General features: G+C 42.5%; 1 protein-coding gene across 1 annotated transcript in view; it reads left to right on the forward strand.

Moving 5' to 3' along the window:
- nudt14 (nudix (nucleoside diphosphate linked moiety X)-type motif 14) overlaps positions 1 to 12678 on the forward strand; it is a 122430-nt gene that overhangs the window by 100321 nt on the left and 9431 nt on the right. The window contains exon 3 of the mRNA XM_059960838.1: positions 5814 to 5878. Coding sequence (XP_059816821.1) covers positions 5814 to 5878 — 65 coding nt within the window. The remainder of the gene's footprint in view (positions 1 to 5813; positions 5879 to 12678) is intronic.

Consider the following 12678-nt stretch of genomic DNA (forward strand, 5'->3'; position numbering starts at 1 on the left):
ACGTTTTGGTCAGGAAACACCAAAGCCTTTGAACAGAAAGTCCTACAAAAAGTAGTGGATTTGGCCCAGTACATCATGGGTAAAGCCCTTCCAAGCATTGTGCACATCTACCAGAAATACAGTTGTAGGAAAGCAGTATCCATCATCAGAAATCCAAGAAAATCTGCAGATGCTAGAAATCCAAGCAACACACACAAAATGCTGGAGGAACTCAACAGGGCGGACAGCACCTATGGAAAAGAGTACGGTTGATGTTTTGGGCCGAGACCCTTCATCAGGACTGGAGAGAAAAAAAGAGGAGGAATAGATTTAAAAGTGGGGGGAGGGGAGGGAGAAATACAGGGTGGTAGGTGAAACTGGGAGGTAGTAAAGAGCTGGGAAGTTGATTGGTGAAAGAGATACAGTGCTGGAGAAGGGAGAGTTTGATAGGAGAGGGCAGAAGCCCTTTGAAGAAAGAAAAGGGGGAGGAGCACCAGAGGAAGGCGATGGGCAGGGAGATAAAGGTGAGAGAGGGAAAATGTGATGGTGAATGGTGAAGGAGTGTGAGGGTATTACCAGAAGTTCAAGACATCTATCATCAGAGATCCCCACCACCCAGGCCATGTTCTTTTGTCGTTGCTGCCATTTGGTGGAATGCAAGAGGTGGGATCTGTGTTTCACGATAAACTCTTTGTGGTGCTTGGACGTGAGGGTCTTGTTGCACTCTTGATCTCCTGACCTGGAGCATTAAATGATCAAGTGCTGTCCATTCTGCTTACCAAGAGAATTCCCCTCCGTGATCCTGACCAGCAATTTACATACTGCCAAAGGCAGATATTAAGCCATTGAGTGTTGTGATTAGCAAACAAAATACAGCCTACCCAATGACTGTCACATCATTGCCGAGGAATTCAGTCAGGCTTGCTTGAAGAAATCTCTGCCATTTATCATCAACATATTACTTGCTGCACCAGGGATCCTGACACACTTGACCACTGTTACCCTGCTATCAGAAATATTTACTGTTCCAGCTCAAGACTGCATTTCTGCAATCTGATCATCTGACTGTCCTACTGGTATAAAGGCAGAGGCTAAAAACCAGGGCACCAGAGATAAGGACAACAAAGAGGTGGTCACAGGACACAGAGGAGCGGCTACATAATTGCTGCAACTGGACCATTTCAAGGACTCATCAAAGGATCTGAATGAATATGCCACAGCTGTCACAGACTTTATAAAGACACATGCATTTAGATTGGCAATAACGTCTCTTGCACAATAACCATTAGCGCAGGTGCACCCCAGGGCAGTGTGCTTAGTCTCCTGCTCTACTTGCTTTAGACTTATGATTGTGAGCCTAAGCACAGTGCCAATTCATATTTACATTTGCTGAAAACACCATTATCGTTGGCCAGATCAAAGGTGGTGTCGATCAGCATATAGGAGAGGACATGAAAATCTGCCTGAGTGGTGCCACAGCAACAACCTCTCACTCAACATTAGTAAAACCAAGGAGCTGATTATTGCCTACAGGAGGAGGAAACTGGGAGTCCATGAGCCAGTCCTCATCAGGGGATCAGAGGTGAAGAGGATCAGTAACTTTAAAATTCCTAGGCTGTATAATTTCAGAGGATCTGTCCTGGGGCCAGCACATAAGTGCCATTACAAAGAAGGCAAGGCAGTTAATCTGCTTTCTCAGAAGTTTGTGAACATTTGGCATGTTATCTAAAACTTCGATAGATTTCTATAGATGCATTGTGGAGAATATACTGACTGGTTGCATTGTGGTCTCGAATGAAAACACCAATTCCCTTGAATGGCCTATTAAAAAGCAGTGGCTAAAGCCCAGTCTATCACAGATAAACCCTCTCCCTCACTATAGCAGGAAAGCAGCATCCATCATCAGGGACCCCCACCATCCAGGCCATGCTCTCTACTCATTGCTGCCATCAAGAAGGAGATATAGGAGTCTTAGATCCCACACCACTAGGTTCAGGAACAGTTGTGACCCTTCAACCAATGGGCTCCTTAACCAAAAATGAATAACTTCACTCACCCCAGCTCTGAACTGATTCCACAACCTATGGACTCACTTTCAAGCACTCTACAACTTAATACTTATTATGTAGTTATTTATTATTATTATTATTATTATTAACTAGTTTTTGTTCATTCAGTTTGTTTTATTTTGTTGTTCATATTTGTGTGGAGTTTTTCATTGACTCTGTTGTATTTCTTTGTATTTACTGTGAATGTCCACAAGAAAATGAATTTCAGTGTTGTATATGGTGACATATCTGTACCTTGATAATAAATTTACTTTGAACTTTGAACACTTGCATCTTGTCCCCAGCGCATACTTGGGTGTGTTGGTTGTTCATGCAAATGACAGATTTCACTTTATGTTTGAATATACATGTGATAAATAAATCTAAATCTGAACTGCCAGCTGTAAATATTTCATATACATTTTGCACTCTGTGTCTTTATTTAAAACCCAGAATTCTTCTGTTTTGCTTTCTGACTGGTTCTGGTAGCTGGTCCTAACTGGGTCTATATTCCCCCCTCACATTAGCCATTTCCCTCGGGAGGAAGTCTCTGACTGTCCACTCTGTGTAATATTGTAGAATGAGTTATAGGAGCCTGAAGGCACAACTCCATGAATCAGGAACAGCTTCTTCCCCCTTTGCCATCTGATTTCTGAATAGACATTGAACCCATGAACATTACCTCCTTACTTTTTTATTTCTGTTTTTGCACTAATTATTTAACTATTGTATATTTTTTTTTAGCTTAAATTAAATTAAGAAAAATTCTTAATTTTTCTAGTATTATGTATTGCATTGTACTGCTGCCACAAAGACGATAAATTTCACAACTTATGCTGGTACTATTAAACCTGATTCTGATTCTGAATGAGTTTTCGGTAGTGAGCCAGTGATCTGAGGAACTGTTCGGTGAGTAGAGGAGGCAATCCTGATTGTAGCTAAATTTAGCCTGTGTTCCCACTGTCCAAATAAAGACAGTCAAAGCCTCACTGCACCTTTATTAGTGCTGCCTGTCAGCAGCCTGGCAAGCCACTGATTCGTGACTCAACAGGCTGTAAAGTTTGAAAGCAGAGCAGACCCCAGGCTGCCGGCTCACCAGGTTCAGTGCAGTGATTAACGCCACTTCTCCACCGGCCATTTATTCAACAGAAACGACTGTGTCATTCCAGCAATTCCATCCTCCTCTCTGTCCTATTTCTTTCTCTCCTCTGCCCTACTCCCTGCCCTCAGCCTTAACTCCAGCCCTCCTGTCACCCTCCTCAACCCCTTCCCCAACACCTTTCCACCTCCTCTGCCCTCATCTCTTCCCCTCACCCCTTCCCTCATTGCTCATCCATTCCCTTCACCCTCACTCCATTCCCACACTGTCCCATTCTCCTGACACCCCATTACGCTCCTTCTTCCCCATCGCCTCATCCCTCACCACTTACCCTCACATCCTGTCGGCCACCTACATTTTCTCACCCTTTCCCTCACCCTCGTTCCTTCCCTTTGCATCTGTTACCCTCCCACTTTCCCTTCTCCCTTAGCACATCCCTTCACTGCTCACCCCTCACCTCTCTGCTCTCCCTTACTCACACATCTTTCCCTTGCACCCTGACCCCCTTCACCCTGCCTTTCTCCTCACCCTTCCTCCATCCCTCTCACTTCCCCTTCATTCTCTACCCCAGCCCTTCATCCCCATCATCCACCAACATCCCTTCACCCTCATCTTTACTCTTTCCACTCTCACCTCTCACTTCACCCTTTACCCTTCCCTTAACTCTACCCCCTTACTCTTGCCTCTTACCAAATCCCACACTTCACCCTCTGTCCTTTCACCTCACACTTTCACACTTTCCATCTTTGGCGTAGGTCAGGTGGTAAATCTGTGAATATGATCAAAGGAGAAAACCAAATCGTATGGGAATGGTGAGGTGCACAAGTGGCACTGACTGGAAACCTCACGTAATAAGTCTAAAACTCAGAGGATTAAATGGCAGTTGTGGAGAGAAAGAGAAGAGTTATATCGGATTGAAAAGCCGAAAAAAAAACTGCATACACACACAAAATGCTGGAGGAACTCAGCAGGTCAGGCAGCATCTATGGAGAGGAATAAAGAATTGGAAATCAAATGCAGATATAGAACATGGCTGAAACAGGCAGCATCTGCAGCAAAACAGCTAACACCCCAGGCAAATGACCCTACCCCACCAGGAGAGGTCACTGGTCTGAAATACCAACCTTGTTCTTTTCCCTTAGATGCTTACCTACCTGCCAGGCACCCAAATATTTTTTGCTGTTATACTAAAACTGGCCATTTCCAACTCAAATGAATTTTACAGGAGCGCCATTGAGAGCATCCTGACAAGTTACATCTCCATTTGGTATGGGAGCAGTCGAGCATCAGACTGGAAGTCCCTACGAGAGAATGGCTGAGAGGATCATCAGGGTCTCCCTACCATCCATTGGGGACATTTATCAGGAGCGCTGCGTATACAGGGCCCTTCGTATTATAAAGGATTCTACCCATCTATCCTACATCCTCTTTAAGTTTCCTCCATCATGCAGGAGACTCCAATCCATAAAAATAGGAACGGTCAGGATGGGAAGCTTTCTTCCCTCTGGCCATCAGGCTTCTGAACTCCCAGCCGCATTGCATTCAAAGTGTCATTGGTTAATCTGTTCTGTACCTAACAATATTTAATTTATCCACTTCAGTTTGTTTATGCGTAATTCATCTGTAGATTTTATCCATACTTTCATAAGTTATTGTGTGTTATGTGTACTACTGTTCTTTACACCATGGTTTGGAGAACTGTCTTGTTTGACGGTATACATGCTTATAGTTAAATGACAGTAAACATGACTTAAAGGTTGCTTATCTGAAATTGTTAAGAGCTGAGTTGATTTATTATCGTCATATGTACCAAGGGTACAATGAAAAGCTTAGTTTTGCATGCCATCCATACAGATCATTTCATCATATCACAACTGAGGTAGTACATGGGAAAAATAATAACAGAATTAAGATTAGGATTAGCTTTATTTGTCACATGTACTTCAAAATACTTCATTTGTGTCAATGACCAACATAGTCTGAGATGTGCCGGTGACAGCCTGTAAATATTGCCATGCTTCTGGTACCAACATCGCATACACATAACTTACTAACCCTAATTCGTATGTCTTTGGAATATGGGAGGAAACGGGAGCACTCAAGAGATACCCAAGCGGTCACAGGAAGAATGTACAAACTCCTTACAAACAGTGGCAGAAATTGAACCACAGCTGGTGCTGTAAAGCATTGTGCTTAACAGCTGTGCTATCATGCTGTGCAGAATAAAGTGCAACACAGAGAAGGTGTAGTGCAGACGGACAGTAAGCTTCAAAGTCATAATGAGGTAGATTCTTAGGTTAACGGTCAATCTGATTGTACTGAGAACCATTCAATACCTCTATAATATCAAAGCTGTCCCTGAGGCTTTTGTTTGTGTTTGGTGAATGGGGTCTTTGATTATGCTGGCTGCATTACCAAGGCAGTGAAAAGTGTAGACAGAGTCCATGAAGGGGAAACTGGTTTCTGTGATGTGCTGCATGGTGGGCCCCAAGTGCTGAAGACTGCCAAGGTGACAGGTGAGATGTTGCTCTTTACGTTGGGCTGTGTTGGTACAGTTTGCAGGCAATGACCAGAAGATGGACTGGCATATAGAATAATACTGATCAGCAGTTAGAATCTCCATCTGGATACAAAGCTAATAATGGTATGAGTCTGCAAATAACTTTCTTAATTTTCATCTCTTGCAGTGTTTCAGTGCTGATCTACCATCCTATGCGGGACTCCTTTGTGTTGGTCAAGCAGTTCCGTCCAGGTAACGTCTTGGCTGAATATACGTGTTGTCCTGTTAAGGAGCAGTTGGGGTAGATAACTCAACTCTGGTAGATGGAGAGGTCTGGCACAATTGTGAGGTCTGCACTCTGGAAAGACAAACCAGGATAGGACATAACACAGTGAGTGGTAGAGCACTGAGGAGTGTAGTAGAATATAGGGATCTGTGAATACAGATCTATAATTCCTTGAAAGTGGTGTTACAGGTGGCTAGGTTGTAAAACTGCTTTTGGCACATTGGCCTTCATAACTCAGAGTACGGAAGTTGGGAGGTTTTGTTGAAGTTGTATAACATATTGGTGAGGCCATATTTGGAGTATTGTGTGCAGTTATGGTCATCTACTACAGGAAAGATCAATAGGATTGAAAGAGTGTAGAGAACATTTACAAGGATGGTACTGGGACTTGAGGACCTGGGTTATTGGGAAATGTTAAATAAGTTAGGATATTATTCCTTAGTGCATAGGAGAATGAGATATTTGATAGAGGTATACAAAACTCTGAGGGCTAAATGCAAGCAGGCTTTTTCCACTGAGGTTGGGTGAGAGTAGACTCGAGGTCATAGGTTAAGAGTGAAAAGAAAAATATTTAGGGGTAACCTGAGGGGGAACTTCTTCACTCAGAGGGTAGCATGAATGTGAAATGAACTGTCAGCAGAAGTGGTGGATACAGGTTTGATTTCAATATTTAAGAGAAGTTTTGATAAGTATAAATGGTAAGAGTATGGTGGTCTACGATCCAATTGCAAGTCAATGGGAAGGATAGAATAACTAGATGGGCCAAAGGGTCTATTTCTGTGCTGTAGTGCTCTATGACTCTTGAAAAGTATCTGGGTACATTTGAACATAAGAAAACACAAGATAGCCACTGGCCTCTTGAAACCACTCCACCTTTTAATAAAAATGTAATTGATCTTGTGGAGACACAAAGACTGAAGTTGCTGGAATTTGAAGCAAAAAGGTGAGCCACTAGAGCAATATTGTGGGTCAGTCAATATCTGCAGAGGTAAATGGACAGTCGATGTTTCAGGTCGTAGCTTTTCCAAGGGTTTTGATCCTTGTCTGTCCATAGAGGAATGAAATTAAAAAGTCAGTGTAAGGGTCTTGGCTTGAAATGTTGACTGTTTATACCTTTCCATAGATGCTTCCTGACCAGTTGAGCTCCCTCAATATTTTGTGTATGATTTTGGTTTAGTTCCAATCCCGTCTGGAGTGCTCAAGAAATCAAAAGTCAGTCTCTAGCTTTTCAAGTGTAGAGAATTCCAAAGATATCTAACCATCTGTGAGAAGAAATTCCTTTGAGAGCATAGAACAGTGCAGCACAGAAATGGGCACTTCAGCATGTAGAAATATGAAACTAATAGAGGCAGCGTGGCAGCATAGTGGTTTGCGTAACACTATTACAGGGCCAGTGACCTGGCTTCAGTTCCTGCCGCTGTCTGTAAGCAGTTTATATGTTCTGTCTGTGTCCATGTGGGCTTCCTCTGGGTGTTCCAGTTCCCTCCCACATTCCAAAGACATATGGGTTAGTAGATTAGATGGTTACATGGGTGTAATTGGAAAACATAATTCAGAATATGGTGTTACAGGTACAGCAAATGTGTAGTTAATGTCGACAGATTTGCAGATTTCTGAGATATGTTAAGCTGTGTCTGCAGTTCTTTCAGTCTTGAGAAGAGCAGTTGCCATGCCAAGCTATGATGCATCTAGGATGCTTTCTTTTGGTGAGGGCCAAAATTTCTTTAGCCTTCTGAGGCTGTAGAGGTATTGGTGAGCTTTCTAGATCTTGACATTGAAATGGTTGGACTAAGACAGGTTACTGGTGATGTTTACTCCCAGGAACCTGAACCTCTCAACCTCAGCACCATCAATATAGCAGGAACGTGTGCACTGCCCCCCTTCCTGAAGTCAATGACCATTTCTTTTGCTGACACTGGGGGAAAAGTTGTTGTCATGACACCATGCCAATAGTTGCTGCATTTCCTTCCTAAACTCTGATTTGTGGTTCTGGATCCAGTAATGGGGAAAATCCAGAATAGGTAAGAGAAATTAAAGGAGGTGAATATGCAGGCAATAGTGATCATAATGTACATTCAGATAATAATTGATACTTATGAGCATGATAGGAGACTGTTCTGAAAACATAGAAAATGGACAACATTAATAAATTAAGATATGTAAATGCAATAGTAGACATTTAATAATAGACATTTAAAATGGTATTTTGCATAGTAGTCATTTAAGAGTAGATATTTAAAATGGTATTTAGCACAGAAGTCATTCAATAGTAGATATTTAAAATGGTATTTAGTGTGGTAGACATTTAATAGTAGATATTTAAAAATAGTATTTAGCAAAATTCGGGAAAATATTCTACAAAACAAAAACCGACAGTGCTGTTGAGATTCTGTGGATAAATAGACCAAAGGTAAAGTTAGGAGGTAAAACATGTACACACACCAAATTCACAGTTAGTGAAGAAGAGCAACATGAACACAGGGACAGAATTCCAGAAAACAGCACGGAAGATGGGTGGAACAATGAAGTTAAATTATCAAATGAAATATTCTCTATGCACATAAGTCAAAAAGGAAAGCTGGTTGAGAGAAGATAAAATCAGGCAGGGATTACGAAATGATGGAAATATTAAATAATTACTTTGCATCAGTATTTATCAGGGAGACAAATCAAGTGGACATGACATTGGAAAATGAGATTAGAGATGACTATGCTTAAAGTAAAATAAGGAAAATATTAAATAAACGAATTGAACAAAAGGCAACAAGATGACTAGTCTAGAAGAGATATATCAGCTTAGTTTTGAAGAAGCCAGATCAGAAAGATTACAGTAGAGTACCAGGGAGACAGTTTCTTCAGCCCCTCACATTCATACTGATCCACTTACACCCCTTTTTACCTCTTGCATTTCTGTTACCTGCCTCCCTGTTTCTCCTAGCACTTGTTGGGACAGTTTACAGAAGCCTCACTCAACCTCAGGGGAAAGGCTTGCATGCATTTACTTTTTCTATACCCTTAAGACATTCATACGGCCTTAAGACATAGAAACAGCATTCAGCCCATCATACCTGCTCTGCATTCCATCATGGCTGATTTATTATCCTTCTAAAACCCATTCCTCTGCTTTCTGCATATAACTTTTGATCTACTTACTAATCAAAAACTATCAACCTCCACTTTAAATATACCAGATAATTCACCCTCCGCAGCCATCAATGGCAATGAATTCCACAGATTCACTACACTCTGGCTAAATACATTCCCCTATCATCCGTATTCTAAAAGAACATCCTCCCATTCCAAGGCTGTTCCTTTTGGTTCTAGATTCCCTCACTATAAGAAACATCCTCTCTACGTCCTCTCAATGTCCGAACCTATCCAGAACTGGCTTGCTCACAGAAGGCAAAGAGTGGTTGTAGATGGGGCATATTCTGCATGGAGGTCAGTCACCAGTGGAGTGCCTCAGGGATCTGTTCTGGGACCACTCTTTGTGATTTTTATAAATGACCTGGATGAGGAAATGGATGATGGGTTAGTAAGTTTGCTGATGACACAAAGGTTGGGGGTGTTATGGATAGTGTATAAGGCTGTCTGAGGTTACAGCAGAACATTGATAGGATGCAAAACTGGGCTGAGAAGTGACAGATGGAGTTCAATCCAGATAAGTGTGAAGTGGTTCATTTTGGTAGGTCAAATATGATGGCAGTATATAGTATTAATGGTAAGACACTTGGCAGTGTGGGGGATCAGAAGGATCTTGGGATCCAAGTCCATAGAACACTCAAAGCAGCTGCGCAGGTTGACTCTGTGGTTAAGAAGGCATACGGTGTATTGGCCTTCATCAATCGTGGGATTGAATTTAGGAGCCGAGAGGTAATGCTGCAGCTATATAGGACCCTGGTCAGACCCCACTTGGAGTACTGTGCTCAGTTCTGGTCACCTCACTACAGGAAGGATGTGGAAGCCATAGAAAGGGTGCAGAGGAGATTTACAAGGATGTTGCCTGGATTGGGGAGCATGCCTTATGAAAACAGCTTGAATGAACTCGGCCTTTTCTTCTTGGAACGACGGAGGATGAGAGGTGACCTGATAGAGGTGTATATGATGATGAAAGACATTGATCATGTGGATAGTCAGAGGCTTTTTCCCAGGGCTGAAATGTTTGCCACAAGAGGGCACATGTTTAAGGTGCTTTGGAGTAGGGACAGAGGAGATGTCAGTGGTAAGTTTTTTACACAGAGAGTGGTGAGTGCGTGGAATGGGTTGCCGGCAACGGTGGTGGAGGCAGATACGATAGGGTTTTTTAAGAGACTTTTGGATAGGTACATGGAGCTTAGAAAAATAGAGGGCTATGGGTAACCCCAGTAATTTCTAAGATAGGGACATGTTCGGGACAACTTTGTGGGCCGAAGGGTCTGTATTGCGCTGTAGGTTTTCTATGTTTCTCTTCAACCTTTCCCAGTTCCAGCAACATTCTTGTGATCTTTCTTTGCAGCTTTCAAGCTTATTGATGTCTTTCCGCTAGGTAGGTGACCAGAAATGCACATAATACTCCAAATTCAGCTACACTAATATCTTATACAGTTCAACATAACATGACAGCTCCTGTACTTAATACTCTGATTTTTAAGGGTCAATGTGATACAAAAGCTTCTTTCTCTATCGGACTTATATACAAATATTAGCAGCTTTGGATGAACAAACACAAAATGCTGGAGGAACTCAGCAGGTCAGGCAGCATCTATGGAGACTTTTCATGCTGAGACCATCATCAGGGCCCTTCATCGGATCGGCTCAGTATTAGAGGAGCAGGCTGGATATCTGTTGAAAAAGGTGGAGATGAAAGTTAGCAAGAGATTAATCTCACTGCCTACCCCTCAGTTTGGTGGGGTACTAGCAGCAGAACAGTGCATGCCTGTGTTTAGGCTTAGTAGCATGAACCACAGAGTACAAACAGCTACTATTTGCAAATGTGTTTGGACGTGCAACCAAGAGACTGCAGAAGCAGCCTGACTCTGCTGGTTACTCTGCTCTACCGTTCAACACAGTCACGGCTGATTTCACAGAAAGTGTAGAACAATAGTTCGAAGTTCAATTCCAATGTTATCTGTAAGGGGTCTGTACGTATTTCCTATGAAATTCATTTGTGTTCTCCGGGTCCTCCAGTTTCCTCCCACACTACAAAGACATACCAATTAATTGGTCTTTATAAATTGACCTGTGATTAGGCTAGGGTTAAATCAGGGGTTGCTGGGCGGTATAGATCAAAGGGCCAGAAAGGCCTATTCCATACTGTGTCTGTAAATAAATGAATACAGGCCCTTCAGCCTACAATATCTGTGCCAACCGTGATACTAAATGACACCATTTCCCTCCATTCCCTGCATGTTCCCTACTTGGGGCAGCATGCTAAACCCTTTTCCCTGCATTTGGCCCAAATCCTCTACATTCTTCGTATCCATGTACCTACCAAAAAGCAAAACAGTAGCCCCAGTAAAAACTGCAGATGGAAGCAAGCTATGCACTGACAGGAAAGACATCATTGAGCGATGGAGGGAACACTTCTGTAACCTTCTAAACTAATAAGGTGCAGCTGTGAAATACATGTGAAAGGCTTACAACTAGACCAGTAAGAGAAGAGCTATGTGGACTCATCACTATGACAGAACTTAATAAGGCTTTGAAAGATACCAGAAGTGGTAAAGCATCCGGGCAAGATGGCTTTCCATCAGATGTACTGAAGCAAGGTGATCCTGCTCTGAAGACTGAACTGTTGAACTTATATAATGCTTGTTGGCAGAATCAATGTCTCCCTCAGGACTTCAAAGATGCGCTGATAGTCACCACCTACAAGAAGAAAGGCAACTATAGTGTTTGTGGAAACCACCGAGGAATCTCCCTTCTGTGCACAGTTGGCAAGATTATGGCAAAGATACTGCTCAACTGGCTCAAGATCATCTCAGAAGATGTGCTTCCTGAAAGCCAATGTGGCTTTAGGGCTGGAAGAGGCAACTCCAGGAGAAGGCGATAGAACAGCAGCAACCATTCTACATTGTCTTTGTTGATTTCTCACAAGCATTTGATACGGTGGACAGAGAAACACTCTGGGAAGTGCTCAAAACTTATGGCTGTCCAGATAGGTTGGTTACTATGATCAAGTTGTTTCACGAGAACATGTCTGGCAAAGTATCTATCGAAGGTGATGTCAGCGAAGCCTTCACCATCAACCACGGGGTAAAACAGGGATGCATTCTCAATCCAACTTTATTCACACTATATCTTGTTGCAGTTTTGGAAATAATGGACCATAATTTGGACAAAGGTGTGTACATCAGGACTCGTTCAGATGGAAGATTGTTCAACCTGTCAAGACTCAAAGCCTCAACATATCAAGGGAGATATGTGTCAGAGAGCTTCTGTATGCAAACAACTCAGCCCTGGTTGCTACTCTGATGTTAATGTGATTTTAGAAATTGTGGACCGCTTCTCATTTGCTGTCACTCTTTTTGGCCTAAGAATCAATGTCTCCAAAACCAAACTTCTGTACCAGCCTCCTCCTCTGAGTAGTCCCGGTGAGACCCAACCACCAGTCATATCGGTCAATGGGTTAACGCTGAAATGTTCTGACTCTTTCACATACTTAGGAAGCTTTTTTCTCTTTGGTTGTCCATCGGAATCCGATGACGACGTCCACTCCTTTAACGGTGAGATCTTTGATGACTATACAGTCCTATCCTGGACCTATAAGTTCTATTGCAGATGGGAC

The sequence above is a fragment of the Hypanus sabinus genome, chromosome 2 (genome assembly GCF_030144855.1).
Source record: "Hypanus sabinus isolate sHypSab1 chromosome 2, sHypSab1.hap1, whole genome shotgun sequence".
Classification (NCBI taxonomy): Eukaryota; Metazoa; Chordata; class Chondrichthyes; order Myliobatiformes; family Dasyatidae; genus Hypanus; species Hypanus sabinus.